The following is a 22,133-nucleotide window of genomic DNA, read 5'->3' as shown; positions in this document are numbered from 1 at the left end:
AGCTAGAGGCATTCCAAATTGGGACACCAGAGAACACAGATTTAAGAGTGGTGCAGACAGATATACTTTGAGATTCGGTTACAAGAAATTAGCTTATATCAATCATTTGTTACTATCTATGTCCAATCGTGACTATCGATTTAAGGTTGCAGCATGTAAAGTATATGCAGATAATTAGCCAATCACATCAAAGGTCTGCATACTTAATAAAACTGTCCAATCAATATATGTGTCCCCTACTATTTATCACCGGCTCCCCATTATCAAAAATGTGAATATCATTCACCTACCTTTGAAGTAAAATGTTGTTTCCCATGATAAATGACACACTATTATAACAATACTGGATAGCTATGTTCCCTCTCCCGGTCAGGCTGGCACCGACAAAAAGATCCCACACTGTTCCCCTATCACCCTTGATAAATAACATCTGGCATATCTTTTCTGGGCATCATCACCTGCGAGATGTACAAAGAACAAAGAAAAGTACAGCACCGGAACAGGCCCGTCGGCCCTCCAAGCTTGTGCCGACCATGCTGCCCGTCTAAACTAAAATCTTCTACACTTCCTGGGTCCATATCCCTCTATTCGCATCCTATTCATGTATTTGTCAAGATGCCCCGTAAATGTCCCTGCTTCCAGCACCACCTCCGGCAGCGAGTTCCAGGCACCCACTACCCTCTGTATAAAAGAATTTGCATCGTACATCTCCTCTAAACCTTGCCCCTCGCACCTTAAACCTATGCCCCTAGTAATTGACCCCTCCATACTAGGAAAAAGCCTCTGACTATCCACTCTCTCTCTGCCCCTCATAATTTTGTAGACCTCTATCAGGTCGCCCCTCAACCTCCGTCGTTCCAGTGAGAACAAACCAAGTTTATTCAAATGCTCCTCATAGCTAATGGCCTCCATACCAGGCAACATCCTGGTAAATCTCTTCTGCACCCTCTCTTAAAGCCTCCACATCCTTCTGGTAGTGTGGCGACTAGAATTGAACACTATACTCCAAGTGTGGCCTAACTAACGTTCTATACAGCTGCAACATGACTTGCCAATTCTTATACTCAATGCCCCGGCCAATGAAGGCAAGCATGCCGCATGCCTTCTTGACTACCTTCTCCACCTGTGTTGCCTCTTTCAATGACCTGTGGACCTGTACTCCTAGATCTCTTTGACTTTCAATACTCTTGAGGGTTCTACCATTCACTGTATATTCCCTACCTGCATTAGACCTTCCAAAATGCATTACCTCACATTTGTCCGGATTAAACTCCATCTGCTATCTCTCCGCCCAAGTCGCCAAACAATCTAAATCCTGCTGTATCCTCTGACAGTCCTCATCGCTATCTGCAATTCCGCCAGCCTTTGTGTCGTCTGCAAACTTACTAATCAGACCAGTTACATTTTCCTCCAAATCAGTTATATATACTACGAACAGCAAAGGTCCCAGCACTGATCCCTGCGGAACACCACTAGTCACAGCCCGCCAATCAGAAAAGCACCCTTCCATTGCTGCTACTCTCCCTTCTATGACCTAACCAGTTCTGTATCCATCTTGCCAGCTCACCCCTGATCCCGTGTGACTTCACCTTTTGTACGAGTCTACCATGAGGGACCTTGTCAAAGGCCTTACTGAAGTCCATATCGACAACATCCACTGCCCTACCTGCATCAATCATCTTTGTGACCTCCTCGAAAAACTCTATCAAGTTAGTGAGACGTGACCTCCCCTTCACAAAACCATGCTGCATCTCGCTTCCATTTGCTTCCAAAAGGGAGTAGATCCTGTCTCGAAGAATTCTCTCCAGTAATTTCCCTACCACTGACGTAAGGCTCACCGGCCTATAGTTTCCTGGATTATCCTTGCTACCCTTCTTAAACAAAGGAACAACATTGGCTATTCTCCAGTCTTCCGGGACATCACCTGAAGACAGTGAGGATCCAAAGATTTCTGCCCATGTGTTCTTGGGCATGTTTCCTGTGGATGACAACTTCAGCTAAACAGCTTGTGTGTACTACAGATCGACACAGAAGATATTTAACCCCTTCAGGCCTTGATGGATAACTGGAGTTTCAAATTAATTCAGATATAATAATTTTTCCCTCCTCATCATCCAAGGGTGGGATGAAAGGCCCCTAGAGCAGCAGCAGTTTCTCTGCAATTGCAGGTGCATAGCTGTGTGAGTATAGAATTTAGCTTGAGCTTCCTAGTTATTGTTTAGCATTTAAAGCGTGTCTTGCAGCATTTCAGGATTTCCATGCAAGATTTACAAGAAGTGTACAAATATTCCAAACTCAACAAACTTCAAAGTAAGAAATGCAAATAATGTCGTCCGTCACGGTGTCGTGCTCAAGGTGTAATTTGCGTCTGCAAGTGCTGTGTCTTGATCCCGATTTTCCCCCCCCCCCCCCCCCCCATCCCTCCCATCCCTGTCACCGGCAGTGGCATTGTAGGCAGCCTGCTGACTTTGTCGTCCTGTTAGGAGTGATGGCCTTGGCCGGCATCCTCCAGTCACTGGAGCCCGAGTTGGCCCCATGGCTGGGCACTCCTCACTTGTCGCAGCATCATCAGATGCAGTGGCAACTGGCAGATAGACAATGGAGCAGGTGCCCTCATCTGCAACACCCTGAGAAGAGCCCACAAAGTTGACGGGCAGCTCATCTGCCTGTGTGAGGTGTGTTTGCACCTCCCTGATCACCATTGATGGATGGGCACCTCGCAGACAGACTACGTGCATCACCCATCTCTGTCGAATGTCACTGGCACACATCTCCCTCCTATGCAATGCAGCCTTTTGTGCTGACAGTCCAACCTTGGCAGGCGTCAGTGCCAGGTGGCATATATACTCAGGCCCCTGAGCACATGGGAATGGACACCTGACTGTGACGAATGTGATATAAAATAATTTAAATATTAGTTACAGTAATGTAGATGTAGGCCAGTTTAATTCTAGTGAGTTCACAAAAGACAAAGCACAAAGGATTTCAGAAAGCATGGCAAGGAAGGGGGAGGGGTGTCTGGTAGATGAGGGGAAAAGGATGCTGGGTAAGGAATGAGAAGTGAGCCAATTAGGATGTATGGCCAGGTAGGAGGGTATAGGATGACCTATGGGAATCGTGTATGTGAAACTTGATGCCATTTGAATGTATTTGTAGAGATTCCTTTGTCTCCAATAGCACTCGATTCGGAAGACCCCAGGAGGCAGCTTGTGTTCTGGGTCTTTGTGAAGCGAGTCAGACTTGCAAGTTGGTTAAAAATAAATAATACTATGCCTACAAATCCATCTAGAGTTTTATTGAGGCCAGACTGACGGGCAAAGAATTCAACATTTGTCATTTGCACATCTCCACACCGGACCATGCCATCTCTGCACTTAAACCTTGCTGACCACAGAAGGTTGTTGAATCTTTTGTGGCACTGAATCCAGGTGTGGCACACAATATCGTGCTGACTGACCTGGGCAGCTACCTCTATCCAGGCCGCCTTTGCCAGGTGCAACACTCTTCTCTTGCCATCCCTGGGCCTGAAGAATGTGGTACCTGGCATTGACCTGCACTGGATAGCCAGGCACTCATCGGCGAAACTGGGATTCCAGGCCCACCCGATTTGCTCAACTGCCTGCCAACCATGACATCCTATAATAATAATAATCCTTATTGTCACAAGTAGACATACATTAACATTGCAATGAAGTTACTGCAAAAAGTCCTTAGTCGCCATATTCCAGCGCCTGTTCGGCTACACGGAGGGAGAATTCAGAATGTCCAAATTACCTAGCAAGTAGGTTTTTCGGGACGTGGGAGGAAACCGGAGCACCCGGAGGAAACCCTCGCAGACACGGAGAACGTGCAGACTCCTTGTGACCTTAGCCAGGAATCAAACCTGGGGCCCTGGTGCTGTGAAGCAACAGTGCTAACCACTGTGCTACTGTGCCGCCCTGGAGCTGATGCCATTGGTGGACAACAGGAAAGTCATTATTATTCCACAAATGCCTTCAGCCTTCCCCACAACTCCTGGCAGCCTTCAAAGAGCTCCCTCCTCAGCTTTTATAACCCCCCCCCCCCCCCCCCCCCTCCCTCCTCCTCCTCCGAGCCGGGATCCAGTGCCTGGTGCATTCCCACCCATGCTCAGCAAGAGCCCAACCAGCAACCCTTGTTACATGCTGTGAGGGTCCTAGTTTAATTGCATTCTCGGGCAGTAGTGGATTTTACATCTGCTTCCACCCATGCCAACTTTGGGTGCTCCCCCGAAGGTAAAATTCAGGCCTTGATCTTTAATGGAATGTAGTGGATTACCAAGTCGCCAAAGTACACAGCTGATTACTTTTCTTAAAATTAAAAAAAAAATTAAATTAAGGGGCAATTTAGCGTGGCCAATTTACCTACCCTGCACATCTTTGGGTTGTGGGAGGGTCAGACCCACACACACACTGGGAGAATGGGCAAACTCCACACGGATAGGGGCGAGGATCTAACCCGACTGCTCGGCGCCGTGAGGCAGCAGTGCTACCCACTGCTGCCCTAGATTACTCTATTTAAAATGTGTTCCATTCCCACTGGACAATGCACCTTTCCCTGCCCTCTCCAGTAACACGGAACTGGTTTAGCACAGTGGGCTAAACAGCTGGCTTGGAATGCAGAACAAGGCAGCAGTGCGGGTTCAATTCCCGGACCGGCCTCCCCGAACAGGTGCTGGAATGTGGCGACTAGGAGCTTTTCACAGTAACTTCATTGAAGCCTACTTGTAACAATAAGCGAAATAAGATAAGATAACTTTTCGATTTTGTTACTTTTAGCAGATTTAGCTAATGTTGGACTAATTATTCTAGTTCTACATCAATAACTTTCTTACAGCTTTTGCCAATTCCAGACTCTTTTCCGGTGTCTCCTGATGATGGCGAGCATGCTGATATTTACAAACTACGAATTAGAGTGAGAGGAAATTTAGAATGGGCACCACCTCGGCCACAAATAATCTTCAACATTCACCCTTCGCCCAAGTAAGCTAAAAGCTCGGCAACTAGACTTTTTCTACTTGATGCTGTTCTTTTCTTTGAGTGTAAGTTGTGACAATTTGATGAGATAATGTTTTGTCGTTATAGGAGAAAGGTGGTTGTTGCCAAACAAAATTACCGCTGTGCAGGATGTGGTATCCGAGTGGAGCCAGGTAAATGATGTTCAGGAAATTAAGTGCGGTGATAAAGTTCTGCTTGTACTTGCATATTCAGTATTCTATTTCTGTCTGTATGGGGTTGTTTTATTTACAAATGTTGTTAATGCAAATATATAATTTTACCTAGCTAACAGCCCCTCTGTGCCTTACCCCTCGGCCTCCCCTGAAAATAATGGTTAAAAAATTGTTACTTAAAAACAAAAATCTGGCCTAATACTGATGCACTTTTCTGAGTTTCTAGATGCAGAGACACTGGCCAGTCGGTTTGCTGACGCGCCACAGTGCATCATAGTATTTGATTTTACGAAAGACACTGCAGGAGGCTGAGAAATAAATTGTTTGTTTAAACATTATTGACAACGGGGCATTTTTTGTTTGAGAGGAAAAGGAGTGAGCCATATCCTCCAAAATGCAGAGATGAATACAAATTCTCATTTCTTTGTTATTTTGTGCAGTGGATTTATGATGGCATTCTATTGTGAACTTGCTCTTTTCCCACCAGCTCTTGAATTTGCAAACGTTTTCTCCCTTTTCCATCCAGATTACATAAAGAGACTACGCTATTGTGAATATCTGGGGAAGTATTTCTGTCAGTGCTGTCACGAGAATGTCCAGTCGGTGATCCCAAGCCGGATATTGCGGAAATGGGACTTCAGCAAGTATTACGTCAGTAACTTTTCCAAGGATTTGCTGAATAAAATCTGGAATGATCCACTCTTCAATGTTCAGGACATCAACAGTGTTTTGTATCGAAAGGTGAAGGCGCTGGATCAAGTTCATGTAAGCAATCCGAAGACATTTTCCTTATTAGGACTGAAAAATAGATTATTCCAATGATTAAGAAATGCAGCTTTCTTGATGTAAGGAAGTGGCATGATTGCAATGTCTGTAAGAATGACTGTACCAATTTTGTTGCAATGCCACCAGTATGGTAGTAATTTTTAGTGTTATAATTAGGATTCTAATTAAGTTTTAAGAACTCAGTTTGCACTGAGTGCTGAATTTGGTGCTTTTTGAGTGCGATAGTGAGAGTTTGGTGACCGAGGGAGTATAAGGCTTCATTTTTATCTAAAGTTTAGTCTTTCTTTTATTTAGTTAATTAATTTAAAAGTTGCTGTTTGGTTTAGAAGAAGGTGAATTTTCAATCAGCTTTAAACAGGCTTCTACTTCTAGGCACTTGCAGCTGGAGCTTGTTAATTAGTTAATTGGATTAGGCCAGTTTTTCAGAGGCTAGATTCACAGTATAAAAGTGATCCCCTACAGCGCAGACTTTGTTTGCACTGCGTGCTGAATTTGGTGCTTTTTGAGTGCGATAGTGAGAGTTTGGTGACCGAGGGAGTGCTGAATTTGGTGCTTTTTGAGTGCGATAGTGAGAGTTTGGTGACCGAGGGAGTTGGGTGAGGAGGGAGTAAGGTGCTCCTTTCATTTTGTTTCCGACATTTCCGCAAAGAGTGAGAAGAGAGCCAGGAGTTTACAGGAAGTGTAGCTGACTGGGAGCAGAGTCGGAGGGCGGAGATCTAGTTAGTCCACACAGCAGCTATATTCTGTAGGGTAAGAGGGGATGGAGGCTAGGCCAGTTACATGCTCCTCCTGTAGGATGTGGGTGGTGTGGGATACCACCGGTGTCCCCACTGACTATACCTGCGGGAAGTGCACCCAACTTCAGCTCCTCAAAGACCGTGTTGGGGAACTGGAGCTGAAGCTGGATGAACTTCGGATCATCCGGGAGGCAGAGGGGGTGATTGAGAAGAGTTACAGAGAGGTAACCACACCCAAGGTACAGGACAAGAATAGCTGGGTTACAGTCAGGGGGAAAAAAACAAACAGGCAGACAGTGCAGGGATCCCTCGTGGCCGTTCCCCTTCAAAACAAGTATACCGTTTTGGATGCTGTTGGGGGGGATGACCTACCGGGGGAAGGCCCTAGCGGCCAGGTCTCTGGCACTGAGTCTGGCTCTGGGGCTCAGAAGGGAAAGGGGGAGAATAGAAAAGCAATAGTTGTAGGAGATTCAATGGTTAGGGGAATAGATAGGAGATTCTGTGGTCGCGAGCGAGACTCCCGGAAGGTATGTTGCCTCCTGGGTGCCAGGGCCAGGGATGTCTCGGATCGTGTCTTCAGGATCCTTAAGGGGGAGGGGGAGCAGCCAGAAGTCGTGGTGCACATTGGTACCAACGACATAGGTAGGAAAAGGGGTGTGGAGGTAATAAACAAGTTTAGGGAGTTAGGCTGGAAGTTGAAAGCCAGGACAGACAGAGTTGTCATCTCTGGTTTGTTGCCGGTGCCACGTGATAGCGAGGCTAGGAATAGGGAGAGCGTGCAGTTGAACACGTGGCTGCAGGAATGGTGTAGGAGGGAGGGCTTCAGGTATTTGGATAATTGGAGCGCATTCTGGGGAAGGTGGGACCTGTACAAGCAGGACGGGTTGCATCTGAACCAGAGGGGCACCAATATCCTGGGAGGGAGGTTTGCTAGTACTCTTCGGGAGGGTTTAAACTAATTTGGCAGGGGAATGGGAACCGGATTTGTAGTCCAGCAACTAAGGTAGCCGATATTCAGGACGCCAAAGCATGTAATGAGGCAGTGGGGAAGGGAACACTGACAAAGGAGAGTATTTGCAGGCACGGAGATGGGTTGAAGTGTGTATACTTCAACGCAAGAAGCATCAGGAATAAGGTGGGTGAACTTAAGGCATGGATCGGTACTTGGGACTACGATGTGGTGGCCATCACGGAAACTTGGATAGAAGAGGAGCAGAAATGGTTGTTGGAGGTCCCTGGTTATAGATGTTTCAATAAGATTAGGGAGGGTGGTAAAAGAGGTGGGGGGGTGGCATTATTAATTAGAGATAGTATCACAGCTGCAGAAAGGCAGTTCGAGGAGTATCACCCTATTGAGGTAGTATGGGTTGAAGTCAGAAATAGGAAAGGAGCAGTCACCTTGTTAGGAGTTTTCTATAGGCCCCCCAATAGTAGCAGAGATGTGGAGGAACAGATTGGGAAACAGATTTTGGAAAGGTGCAGAAGTCATAGGGTAGTAGTCATGGGCGACTTTAACTTCCCAAATATTGAGTGGAAACTCTTTAGATCAAATAGTTTGGATGGGGTGGTGTTTGTGCAGTGTGTCCAGGAAGCTTTTCTAACACAGTATGTAGATTGTCCGACCAGAGGAGGGGCAATATTGGATTTAATACTGGGTAATGAGCCAGGGCAAGTGATAGATTTGTTAGTGGGGGAGCATTTTGGAGATAGTGACCACAATTCTGTGACTTTCACTTTAGTAATGGAGAGGGATAGGTACGTGCAACAGGGCAAGGTTTACAATTGGGGGAAGGGTAAATACGATGTTGTCAGACAAGAATTGAAGTGCATAAGTTGGGAACATAGGCTGGCAGGGAAGGACACAAGTGAAACGTGGAACTTGTTCAAGGAACAGGTGCTACGTGTCCTTGATATGTATGTCCCTGTCAGGCAGGGAAGAGATGGTCGAGTGAGGGAACCATGGTTGACAAGAGAGGTTGAATGTCTTGTTAAGAGAAAAAAGGTGACTTATGTAAGGCTGAAGAAACAAGGTTCAGACAGGGCATTGGAGGGATACAAGATAGCCAGGAGGGAACTGAAGAAAGGGATTAGGAGAGCTAAGAGAGGGCATGAATAATCTTTGGCGGGTAGGATCAAGGAAAACCCCAAGGCCTTTTACACATGTGAGAAATATGAGAATGACTAGAGCGAGGGTAGGTCCGATCAAGGATAGTAGCGGGAGATTGTGTATTGAGTCTGAAGAGATAGGGGAGGTCTTGAATGAGTACTTTTCTTCTGTATTTACAAATGAGAGGGGCGATATTGTTGGAGAGGACAGTGTGAAACAGATTGGTAAGCTCGAGGAAATACTTGTTAGGAAGGAAGATGTGTTGGGCATTTTGAAAAACTTGAGGATAGACAAGTCCCCCGGGCCTGACGGGATATATCCAAGGATTCTATGGGAAACAAGAGATGAAATTGCAGAGCCATTGGCAATTATCTTTTCGTCCTCACTGTCAACAGGGGTGGTACCAGGGGATTGGAGAGTGGCGAATGTCGTGCCCCTGTTCAAAAAAGGAACTAGGGATAACCCTGGGAATTACAGGCCAGTTAGTCTTACTTCGGTGGTAGGCAAAGTAATGGAAAGGGTACTGAAGGATAGGATTTCTGAGCATCTGGAAAGACACGGCTTGATTCGGGATAGTCAGCACGGATTTGTGAGGGGTAGGTCTTGCCTTACAAATCTTATTGAATTCTTTGAGGAGGTGACCAAGCATGTGGATGAAGGTAAAGCAGTGGATGTAGTGTACATGGATTTTAGTAAGGCATTTGATAAAGTTCCCCATGGTAGGCTTCTGCACAAAGTAAGGAGGCATGGGATAGTGGGAAACTTGGCCAGTTGGATAACAAACTGGCTAACCGATAGAAGTCAGAGAGTGGTGGTGGATGGCAAATATTCAGCCTGGATCCCCGTTACCAGTGGTGTACCGCAGGGATCAGTTCTGGGTCCTCTGCTGTTTGTGATTTTCATTAATGACTTGGATGAGGGAGTTGAAGGGTGGGTCAGTAAATTTGCAGACGATACGAAGATTGGTGGAGTTGTGGATAGTAAGGAGGGCTGTTGTCGGCTGCAAAGAGACATAGATAGGATGCAGAGCTGGGCTGAGAAGTGGCAGATGGCGTTTAACCCTGAAAAGTGTGAGGTTGTCCATTTTGGAAGGACAAATATGAATGCGGAATACAGGGTTAACGGTAGAGTTCTTGGCATTGTGGAGGAGCAGAGAGACCTTGGGGTCTATGTTCATACATCGTTGAAAGTTGCCACTCAAGTGGATAGAGCTGTGAAGAAGGCCTATGGTGTTCTCGCGTTCATTAACAGAGGGATTGAATTTAAGAGCCGTGAGGTGATGATGCAGCTGTACAAAACTTTGGTAAGGCCACATTTGGAGTACTGTGTACAGTTCTGGTCGCTCTGTGTGGAAGCTCTGGAAAAGGTGCAAAGAAGATTTACCAGGATGTTGCCTGGAATGGAGAGTAGGTCTTACGAGGAAAGGTTGAGGGTGCTAAGCCTTTTCTCATTAGAGCGGAGAAGGATGAGGGGCGACTTGATAGAGGTTTATAAGATGATCAGGGGAATAGATAGAGTAGAGAGTCAGAGACTTTTTCCCCAGGTGGAACACACCATTACAAGGGGACATAAATTTAAGGTGAAAGGTGGAAGATATAGGAGGGATATCAGAGGTAGGTTCTTTACCCAGAGAGTAGTGGGGGCATGGAATGCACTGCCTGTGGAAGTAGTTGAGTCGGAAACATTAGGGACCTTCAAGCAGCTATTGGATAGGTACATGGATTACGGGAAAATGATATAGTGTAGATTTATTTGTTCTTAAGGGCAGCACGGTAGCATTGTGGATAGCACAATTGCTTCACAGATCCATGGTCCCAGGTTCGATTCTGGCTTGGGTCATTGTCTGTGCGGAGTCTGCACGTCCTCCCCGTGTCTGCGTGGGTTTCCTCCGGGTGCTCCGGTTTCCTCCCACAGCCCAAAGATGTGCGGGTTAGGTGAATTGGCCAATGATAAATTGCCCTTAATGTTCAAATTGCCCTTGGTGTTGGGTGGAGGTGTTGAGTTTGGGTAGGGTGCTCTTTCCAAGAGCTGGTGCAGACTCAAAGGGCCGAATGGCCTCCTTCTGCACTGTAAATTCAATGATAATCTATGATTAATCTAGGACAAAGGTTCGGCACAACATCGTGGGCCGAAGGGCCTGTTCTGTGCTGTATTTTCTATTTTTCTATTTAACATCCAATAACAGGGCCAGGCACCAATTTTAATATAATTGGCAATGAACCAGAGGGGAGATTAAGAGAATTTGTTTGTGGAGTGATTGTTGTGATCTGAAATGCACTGCCTTAAGAATAGTGTTAAAAAGAGAATGAGATCAATTCTGGAAAGGAAAGATTTCCAGGGGAATGGGGAAGGAGCATAAGAATGGGACTAATTTGATGGCCCTACCAGCGAGCTTGCACAAGCACAATGGGCTGAGTGGCTTCTTTCTGAGCTGTAATATTCTGTTTTTATAATCTGTATGAAAAATTATTTTGAAGTACTGCACTTGTTCCATCCAGTGATTAAAATAGCATTGAATATATTTTTACTCATTAGCTACAGTTTTTAGGGTCCAAGTAAACTTTTTATTTTTGCTTACCATATTTTGCAAAGTATCTAGCAATACAGACTTAATCCTGCAATTTTTCAGTTGGTTCAGTATTATCCAGTGATGTGAAAATTGTTTTGTCAGATTATAATCCTATTGGAGATAACTTGATAACTCATATTCGTACCAAAAAATGTGAACCCCCCCCCCCCCCCAAAAAAAATGGTGCTTTAAAAAAAAAAGCAGACTAAAATGTGATAACTCTGCATTAAGTCATATTTTCTTCTATTTTTGAAAATGTTGTCAGATGCTGAGACTCCAGTTAGTTCATATGAAGAACTTATTCAAAACGTGCCGGCTGGCAAAAGAGTGAGTTAGATTTTTTTTTTAAAAAGGTGATTCCTTTGCTTCTTCCACAGCACTTCCATGAAATAGAACATTAATGGGGGAGCAGTGAAGATTGATTGTGTTTCTGCTGTTGGCTTACTAGTAATAGAATACTGTATTTGAATACCCCAGACTAGAAATTCAAACTTAACTAAATATGACTTATTGCAATTGGCAACAAGACAACCAGCTCTTCCATATGTGGAGTTTCTTTCTGCCATCAACAAAATTCTTCATAAGATATACCACATGGATTCCATTTACTTTGAATACTGACGTTATACAGCACTTGAAAAATTGTGCAGAAAATGGCTTTTGGTTATCTGTTGCCAACTTGCAATTGTTTTTCTTAATTCCAACTTTGAGTATTTCATTAAAGCTAGCGTAATTGCTCATCTTCTATACCTCAAAATTGGCGTGGATTCCTTGCATCCTCCAACTTGAATGCTGTTGGACTTTTGGTATTGGTGCAACCCTTTCTAACTGGTTAGTTGCATCTACCCCTTTGAGTTAAAAGTGTTAAAGTCCGTGACAATTTCCAGCAGGGGTTAAAATTTCAGTAATTAATGCATGAACATCATCCTCTTTTAAGTTGTGGAGAACTCCAGCTTGCAAGATAGAATGTAGAAAAATGCCATAAGGTAAATTTTTCTGAGTCCTCACCTATGGAGAGGGACCTTGCTCGTTATTGGAATATATTGGAAAGTCCGAAGCACATTGCCCACAATTTTCATAAATTTATTTAACTTAAATCAAAATGTGTGCACACTCTAATAAGCAAGGCACTCTGAAAATATACCCTTATTTCTTCTCCATTGTCAAATGTAATATGACCATTTTTGTGATGTCAGTTTGCACTCTGATTTGACCTCCAGGAAAAATTCAATCAAAATGTCTGAATTTTGAACATGCATCCTCAATTTTCTGTTTGCTAATCTTTAGTAATTTTCTTCCGCTACTTTTTTCCCAAATGTTCAAGTTCACTTTTTGTTTTAACATAATCTGAGATTATTTAGAAATTTACGATCACTTGTTTGCCTTTTTTCTAAATGACTGGCCAATGCCGCTGAGCTTGTTTTGTCCTCCGTTGGTTGCTCTAGACAAGAGAAAAGTGGGGGTTGGAGAATTCAGCATTTGAAGAATGATAACTAGAATGAGATGGGTGAGGTTGGTAGTTGCCCATAATCCCATAATGTGTGCATTGTGGGCACCACACTTTAGGGAGGATGCCAAAGCCTTGATACAGTGGTGATTTACTAAAATGAGATCAGGAATGAAAGCTGAATGGATAGAAGAGCGAAATGGAATTTTCTCCAGTGAAGATTAAGAGGAGATTTAATTGAGGTGCAGAATTTTGATGAAGTAGGAAGAAACTGTTTAGGGTAGGGAGAAATTAAGTTTTTTTATTATTTTTCTTTAGAGTACCCAATAATTTTTTTCCAATTAAGGGGTAATTCAGTGTGGCCACTCCACCTAGCCTGCACATCTTTGGGTTGTGAGGGTGAAACCCATGCAGACATGGGGAGAATGTGCAAACTCCACACAGTGACCCGAGGCCAAAATCAAACCTGAGTCCTCAGCGGCGTAGGCAGCAGTGCTAACCACTGCACCACTGTGCTGTCCCGGGAGAAATTTTGAGTTAAGTGGCAAAACAACCAAAGGAGAGATGAGATATCTTTTTTTTATGCAGCGAGTTCTGATGATTTAGAGTGTACTGCCTGAAAGTGTGTTGGAACCAAATTTAATAGCAACATTCAAAGAGATTTGGATAAACACTTGGAGGGGAAAAGGTTGCCGCGTTCTCTGTTAAAGAGCACAGGAGTGTGACGAATTGGGTGTCAAACTAGCTGAAAAGCTAATAATAAGAGCAATAAATCAAAATCAAAAATCCAAGCCAACACATGATATGCCTTCTGTGCTGTCTCGTTATATGAAAATACCCCAACATGCTGCCACCCTTAGATGAAAGAAGATAACTGGAAGGTAGAAGACAACCAGAGCTGTGAGCTTTCTTGCACTTGTGGAAAAAATTAGATTGTGTCGAGACAGCGTTGCACTCTATATTGGATTGATGAACCAGATTCTAGAAAACTGGTATTCAGCACGAAGCAGCAGAGTATTGTACCCATGAAATGGATTATCAAAATGTCAGTTATTAGCAATTTTGCACTTTAGATGCAAATTTATGTTGAATTGAATTAATGTTTAGTGCCCCCATTTTTCTTCATTTTGTGTACACTTTTTAAAACATTTGCCACAGCCTGGACTACACTTTTTGGACCAAAGATGTGCTGGATACAATGTCCAAACAATAATTTAAGTGATTGTTTGTTCTGACTGAGTGGGGTTGTAGCATCTGGTCAGTTTCTTCTCTTGTTGTAAACTGCATAGGTTCTTGACAGTGGTGGCGCTGTCTGAAAATATGAAATGATAGGTAATTGTACTTTTATTAGGTGAAAACTGCAGTTTGAAGCCTGAAATAGTTGGTGTGCTTTATATGATTTTTAAAAAAAACGTTAATTTAGATTTTTATTTTCAAATAAGGGGCAATTTAGCGTGTCTGCACATATTTGGGTTGTGGGGGTGAGATCCACACACACACGGAGAATGTGCAAACTCAATGTGGGAATTGACCTGGGGCTGGGATTGAACCAGAGTCCTCGGCGTTGTGAGGCAGAAGTGCTAACCGCTGCGCCACCATGCCGCCGACACAACAATTGACATAAGCGGTGATGGTAATTGATTGGCCTCATTTTCCTGATGCCTGGTGGCTGTTTGGAATAAGTGGGTGGATGGTGTAAGTGACGGAGACTATAGTAACAAAATTCTCCCATCTGAAGTTGAGCATAAATTTTATGACTATGTCAATTAGCAACGAAGAAAGGGAAGAGGTGAGGGCAGGAGTAGGATGTTGATCATCTGTGTCAAAGACTGCAGAAGAAGCGGAGTAGGATTAATACTCTAATTTTGTCAGAGATTGTTATTCTTGACTCGGGCTGTTTTGATCCCATGGAAAAAACTGAAATTTGATTAGAGAGATTCAGAAAGAAAGTGGTAAGAGATAGTCATGCATCTGGGAAGTTACAACACTTGGACTTTGGAGAGAAGTTAAAAAAGAAAAATTGTAAAGGAGTGCTCTCAGCAAGTGAACTTCCTTTCTTCGCCAAGAAATATTGCAAGCTGCAGTTCTCCATAGTTGAAGATTATACTTAAAAACGAAGTACCATCTTTGAAATGATCTCCTCTATCAAGTTTTGCTAAAATCACAGTAATCAACTATATTGATGTGGTTGCTATTTAATTGTGATCCATTTTAAAACTATTATATTAATACAGAAACTATGTACTGTGACTATTTATAATAATAGCTGAGCTAAAGCAGCAAGTATAGATGCTCGGCCATAGCAACCCTAAAATGCCCAATATTAATTATTGTTGGAGTATGTGGCAATGTAGTTTTTTTTTTGGGGGGGGGGTGGGCAATCAGGATTGTTAATCTCCATTATAGAATATTGTAATGTGCTTCTTTTGTAGTCTCCTGGATAGCTTTGACACAGAACCAGGTCACTTGACTGAGGATCATCATCTATATTCACTAAATGATCTCATTGCTGTGAAGAAAGGGGAACTGGCTGGAAGGTTGAAGGAACTGGTGACGATAGGTGCAGCACACGTGGAGAAATGTATGGTATGTACAAAAAAATGACACTGATTTTCAATGTAAATAAACATTTATGCAGTTTGTACAGCATAAGCATATCAGTATTGTAAATAAGAACATGGTGCATCAAAAATATGGATGGTTTATACAAAATGGTAGGAACATTCCAGGTGGTTTATTGAGACAGATAAATTCTGCTATCATTCTAAATACTTGTGGTACACCTTGTGAATGATCCCTATGGAAGCTGGCTTTTAGAGATGTCATGGTTTTATTATTTCCTTCATGGTTGGATTACAGTGCCTATAAATGGGTTACAAATTCAAACCAGGGTTTAACTTCAAAGATTTCCTTCTCTCAGTGAGGCCACTATGTCAGATTTTGAGCCCAATTGACTTTGGCAAGAAGTTTATGATCCACAATGTTATCCACAGCTTCCGTTTCTGGAAATCTTCTAAAACAGTCACACTGTGTCCTGTCACCTATCAGTTTTTTTACAGTTAAGAATCACCAATGTAAGCCAGTTTTAAAATATAGGAGATTGAATCGTTCGTCTTTTATCAATTCTCAAGTGCTATTTGATGAGGCTCCAGTAAGTAGATTGTCAGAATTCCTCTCCATGTTGGAAAGGTTTGTAAGTGACTCATATCTATCTAAAGGAAGCACCTACTTTGAAGATTAAATTACAAGTGAATGCCTCCACCTCGTGCGCGAGGTTGGGGCTGATACAGCTGAGGGTGGTATACAGAGCACACCTCATGAGAGCGAGGATGAGCCGATTTTTTGAGGGAGTGGAAGATGTGTGTGAATGTTGCGCGGTGCGCGGCGCTGGGGGGGGGGCGCTAATCACATTCACATGTTTTGGCCCTGTCCAAAGCTAGAGAATTACTGGAAGGAGGTTTTTAGGGTAATTTCTAAAGTGGTGCACGTGAAACTGGACCCGGGGCCCCCGGGGTGGCCATATTCGGGGTGTCGGACCAACCAGGGTTGGAAACGGGTGCTGAGGCAGATGTTGTAGCCTTCGCCTCGTTGATCGCCCGAAGGCGGATCCTGATGGGTTGGAGAGCAACCTCTCCACCCTGTGCCCTGGCGTGGCGGGGGGGGGGGGGGCGGTACCTGTTGGAATTCTTGACTCTTGAGAAGGTTAAGTTTGAACTGAGGGGAAGGATGGAGGGGTTCTACAATTCATGGGCATTATTCATTATGCACTTTCAAGAACTGGATAACATCGAACATTAGTTGGGGGCGAGTGGGTTGGAGGGTTGAGGGGGGCCGTGTGTGTTAATGGTGACTACGGGTGATTCCTGATTCCTTTTTGTCACTCGTTTGTGTGAACATGCGGGATAATGTCTGGGGTTTGGTGGGAGGATGGGATCGTTGTTATTGATATGGGGATTGACATATTTGTTACTGATTATTGTTTATTGTAGGTGGGTGTAAATGTGGGAGAAAATGTGAAAAAGGAGGAGAATAAAAAATATTTTTTAAAAAAGATAAAATTACTTGATGGGTTATTTTTCATACGTTGGTTTTAAGTGGAAATTTTGTGCTCATTGTTTTAAATCATTTAACTGGGTCAGCTTCCATCAATGTTTGGGTTAAATACTTTCTAAGAGTAGTAAATTTAGCTATTTCATTCTATCATGTCACCATTTTCTAAAGACCGCAGAGTAATTTCTATCTTTTTTTATTTTAGTTTGCTTTTTTTGATTTTTCTAACCTGTGTTCCATTTTGCATGGAATTTTTGAACCCAAATTCTGAACAAATTGAACTGTGCCAATCTAATAAAACCTATGGGGACAGGTAGTACTGAGGAAGCAAGGGGGCTGCAGAAGGACTTGGACAGGCTAGGAGAGTAGGCAAAGAAGTTGCAGATGGAATGCAATGTGGAAAATTGTGAGGTTAGAAACTCTTTGCCACAGAAGGCAGTGGAGGCCAAATCACTGAGGCACTGAGTGTCTTTAAGACAGAGATAGGTTGATTAATAAGGGGTTATGGGGAAAAGCAGAAGATGGGGATGAGAAACATATCAGTCATGATTGAATGGCGTATCAGAATCGATGGGCCAAATGGCTGAATTCCACTCCTATGTCTTATGGTCATATGGTCTATGTAGGAATGGAAGTTTCATAAATGATGTACTCTTCCTACTTTATCATTAGTTCAATTCAAATCTGGCAAAATATGTAATTTCATTCACTACCAGTGTGGAAATGGGGAAGTGTGAACTTCTCACAGGACTTTGAAATCTTGCACATTAGGATTGAAATATGGAACCTATTCTGATGTATCATAAGTTTCCAATAAGTTTTTGTAATTTGTCTACTGTTTTATTTATTTATTATGCTGCTAATCATCTGGCGACAGCCTGGCTGACTCATGAACTGTTTCTTTTGGAGTGAACTCCTATTGTAATAGAGCAGTGTACAGTGTAAAATAAATAACTAATTGGCCTGTTTTTACTCAGCTTTGTCAGGCTAAAGGCTTCATCTGTGAATTCTGTGGTGATGGTACTGATATCATCTTCCCTTTTGAACTGCACAAATGTAAACGATGTGAAGGTGAGTATTTTGAAGTTACATTAAAAGATGAGGAAAAACTGATCGTATTGTGGTAGTATCTTCAAAATTTCAAAAGTATTTACATAATTTAGCATGTAATATATACATTTATCTGCATAACCTATGAATGCTGTAGCAGCTTTTTTTGTGTGTATCCACTGTTGTTACAATCCTAGTTGATGTTAAAACTGGATAGGAAGATCCCAGAATGGATCCCTGGTTCAAAGGATCATGACTTTTTATTTTTTCTAAACTGTGGAGGAAGACCACTAATTATTTTTAACAACCAGAAACTAGCATTCATGAAACATCAAAAGTTGGATTATTATATAATACTCCTTTACTGCACCCTTCTACACACAGGTGTTCGGATTAACACACATTCCAAAATACATTTTAATCTACAGTGACCTCAACACAAAGTCCCTTTTAAGCACATAAGATAACTGTGGGCAAATACACGGGGCTGTTTAGCACAGGGCTAAATCACTGGCTTTGAAAGCAGACCAAGGCAGGCCAGCAGCACGGTTCAATTCCTGTAACAGCCTCCCCGAACAGGCGCCGGAATGTGGCGACTAGAGGCTTTTCACAGTAACTTCATTTGAAGCCTACTTGTGACAATAAGCGATTTTCTTTTCATTTCATTTCATACACCTTCCACTCTGAACCCCAAGTGAATATTTTTGAATGTCTTCTCATAATCCCCCCAGATGAATGTCACAGGAGAGTTTACAAATTCCACTCCAAAAAAGCACGCTTTAAAATCTTTTTCCATAATAATGCTTTCTCTTAGTGGTTTGCATTCCAAAAAAATCCAGTCCAGATTTTACAAAAGGCTGTTTTTCTTTCCAATTGAGGGTCAATTTTAGCATGGCCAATCCACCTACCCTGCACATATTTGGGTTGAGGGGTGGGGGGGGTGAAGACCCACGCAGACATGGGGAGAATGTGCAAACTCCACATAGACAGTGACCCGGGGCCGAGATCGAACATGGGTCCTTGATGCCATGATGCAGCAGTGCTCACCACTGCCACAACCATACCACTGTACAAATGACTCTTAACTAAACTACTGTTCTACTTTTAGCAGCACATCCAGTCCAGGATTTTACATCACCCCCTTTTAGGTTTCCTTTGTCTTAACTAGCGGGCAGGCCTCTGGCAATGAGCCTGGCTCTGTGGCTCAGAAGGGAAGGGGGGAGAATAGAAAAGCAATAGTGATGGGAGACTCAATGATTGGGGGAATGGATAGGAGATTCTGTGGTCGCGAACGAGACTCCCGGAAGATATGTTGCCTCCCCGGTGCCAGGGCCAGGGATGTCTCTGACCGAGTCTACAGGATTCTTAAGGGGGAGGGGGAACAAACCGAAGTCGTGGTGCACAGAGGCACCAACGACATAGCTAAGAAAAGGGATGAGGATCTAAAAAGTGATTTTTAGGGAGTTGGGTTGGAAGCTAAAGAGCAGGACAAGCAGAGTAGCGATCTCAGGATTGCAACCGGTGCCACGTGCAAGTGAGGCAAGGAACAGACAGCGAGTGCAGCTGAACACGTGGCTACAGGGCTGGTGCATACGGTGCAGAAGGAGGCCATTCGGCCCATCGAGTCTGCACCGATCCACTTAAGCCCTCACTTCCACCCTATCCCCGTAACCCAATAACCCCTCCTAAACTTTTTGGCCACTGAGGGCAATTTATCATGGTCAATCCACCTAACCCGCACGTCTTTGGATTGTGGGAGGAAACCGGAGCACCCGGACATTGGGAGAATGTGCAGATACCGCACAGACAGTGACCCAGTGGGGAATCGAACCTGGGACACTGGCGCTGTGAAGCCACAGTGCTATCCACTTGTGCTACCGTGCTGCAAGAAGGAAGGCTTCAGAAATGTGGATCGTTGGGATTTCTTCTGGGAAAGGTGGGCCTGTACATGAAGGACAGATTGCACCTAAACTGGAGGGACACCAATATCCTGAGGTTTGCTAGAGCTCTTCGGGAGGGTTTAAACTAGTTTGGCAGGGTTGGGAACTAGAGCTGTGGATCAGAGGATAGAGTAGCTGTTGAACAGGCAGAAATAGTACGCAGCAGTCTGAGGAAGGATAGATAGGGCAAAGTTGCACTCAGTGGAATGAGTCTGTTTCAATGCAAGGAGTGTCAGGAATAAGGGAGATGAACTTAGAGCGTGGAACTACAATGTTGTGGCCATTACAGAGACATGGATTTCACAGGGGCAGGAGTGGCTGTTAGATATTCTGGGGTTTAGATGTTTTCAGAAGAATAGGGAGGGAGGTAAAAGAGATGGGGGAGTGGCACTGTTAATTAGGGAGTGCACCAGAGCTGCAGAAAGGGAGGTAGTTGAGGAGGGTTTGTCTACTGAGTCAGTATGGGTGGAAGTCAGAAACAAGAAAGGAGCAGTCACTTTATTGGGATTTTTCTACAGGCCCCCCAATAGCAGCAGGGAGAGGAACAGATGAGGCGGCAGATCTTGGAAAAGTGCAGAAGTAACAGAGTTGTTGTCATGGGTGACTTCAACTTCCCTAATATTAACTGGAACCTCCTGAGTGCAAATGCTTTGGATGGAACAGTGTTTGCCAGGTGTACAGGAAGGATTCCTGACTCAATGTAAATAAGCCGACTCGGGGGAGGCTATATTGGACTTGGTGCTCGGCAACAAACCAGGCCAGGTATCAGATGTTTTGGTGGGGAGCATTTCGGTGACAGTGACCACAGCTCCTTGACCTTCTCCATAATAATGGAGAGGGATAGGAATAGACGGTATGTGAAGGTATTTAATTGGGGGAAGGGAAATTATACTGTTATTAGACAGGAGCTGAGGACCATAAAGTGGGAACAATTGTTCTTGGGAAATGCACAACAGTAATGTAGGGGTTGTTTAAGGAGCACTTGCTGCAAGTGCTGGATAGTTTTGTCCCACTGAGAGGAGGAAGGAATGGTAAGGTAAAGGAGCCTTGGATGACCAGAGAAGTGGAGCTTCTAGTCAAGAGAAAGAAGAAAGCTTACGTAAGGTTGAGGAAGCAAGGACCTGACTCGCCTCTCGAGGGTTACAAGGTAGCCAGGAAGGAACTCGAAAATGAACTGAGAGCTGGAAGGGGGCATGAAAAAGCCCTGGCGAGAAGGATTAGGGAAAACCCCAAAGCGTTCTACACTTGTGAGAAATAAGAGGATGATCAGAGTGAGAGTAGGGCTGATCAGGGATAGTGGAGGGAACCTGTGCCTGTGGAGGCCCTAAATGAATATTTTGCTTCAGTATTCACTAGAGAGAGGGACCTTGTTGCTCACGAGAACAGTGTGAACCAGGTTAATAGACTCGAACGGGTTGATATTAAGAAGGAGGATGTGCTGGAAATTTTGAAAAACATCAGGATAGAGAAGTCCCCTGTGCCTGACGGGATATACCCAAGGTTACTACGGGAAGCGAGGGAGGAGATTGCTGCGCCGTTGGCGATGATCTTTGCGTCCTCGCTCTCCACTGGAGTAGTACCGGATGATTGGAGGGAGGCGAATGTTGTTCCCCTGTTTAAGAAAGGGAATAGGGAAGTCCCTGGGAATTTCAGACCCATCAGTCTTACGTCTGTGGTGCGCAAAATATTGGAAAGGATTCTGAGAGATAGGATTTATGATTATTTAGAAAAACATAGTTTAATTAAAGATAGTCAGCATGGCTTTGTGAGGGGCAGGTCATGCCTCACAAGCCTCATTGAATTCTTTGAGAATGTGACAAGACACATTGATGAAGGTCGGGCAGTGGATGTGGTGCGTATGGAGTTCAGTAAGGCATTTGAAAAGGTTCTCCATGGTAGGTTCATTCAGAAAGTTAGGGGGCATGGGATACAGGGAAATTTGGCTGTCTGGGTACACAATTGGTTGGCCAAAAGAAGACAGCAAGTGGTAATGGATGGAAAGTATTCCGCCTGGAGGTCGGTGACCAGTGGTGTCCCGCAAGGATCTGTTCTGGGACCTCTGCTCTTTGTCATTTTATAAATGACTTGGATGAGGAAGTGGAAGTGTGGGTTAGTAAGTTTGCTGATGACACGAAGGTTGGGGGAGTTGTAGAAAGTGTTGAGGGTTGTTGCAGGCTACAACTGGACATTGACAGGATGCAGAGCTGGGCTGAGAAGTGGCAGATGGATTTCAACCTTGATAAATGTGAAGTGATTCAT

General features: G+C 43.9%; 1 protein-coding gene across 5 annotated transcripts in view; it reads left to right on the top strand.

The window, feature by feature from the left end:
- Positions 1 to 22,133, top strand: part of LOC140389715 (run domain Beclin-1-interacting and cysteine-rich domain-containing protein-like) — a 111,396-nt gene that overhangs the window by 78,410 nt on the left and 10,853 nt on the right. For 4 of the 5 annotated variants that reach the window (XM_072474155.1, XM_072474156.1, XM_072474157.1 and 1 more), the window contains 6 exons: positions 4,855 to 5,000; positions 5,103 to 5,167; positions 5,715 to 5,953; positions 11,653 to 11,714; positions 15,267 to 15,420; positions 17,862 to 17,955. In XM_072474155.1, the coding sequence (XP_072330256.1) occupies positions 4,855 to 5,000; positions 5,103 to 5,167; positions 5,715 to 5,953; positions 11,653 to 11,714; positions 15,267 to 15,420; positions 17,862 to 17,955 (760 nt within the window). Of the gene's footprint in view, positions 1 to 4,854; positions 5,001 to 5,102; positions 5,168 to 5,714; positions 5,954 to 11,652; positions 11,715 to 15,266; positions 15,421 to 17,861; positions 17,956 to 22,133 lie in introns of those variants that run through there. The other variant, XR_011934453.1, reaches the window with a different exon arrangement.

This window comes from Scyliorhinus torazame, chromosome 14, assembly GCF_047496885.1.
Source record: "Scyliorhinus torazame isolate Kashiwa2021f chromosome 14, sScyTor2.1, whole genome shotgun sequence".
Classification (NCBI taxonomy): domain Eukaryota; kingdom Metazoa; phylum Chordata; class Chondrichthyes; order Carcharhiniformes; family Scyliorhinidae; genus Scyliorhinus; species Scyliorhinus torazame.
The sequence above is the reverse complement of the archived record's forward strand: the minus strand, read 5'-3'. Positions and strand labels throughout refer to the sequence as shown.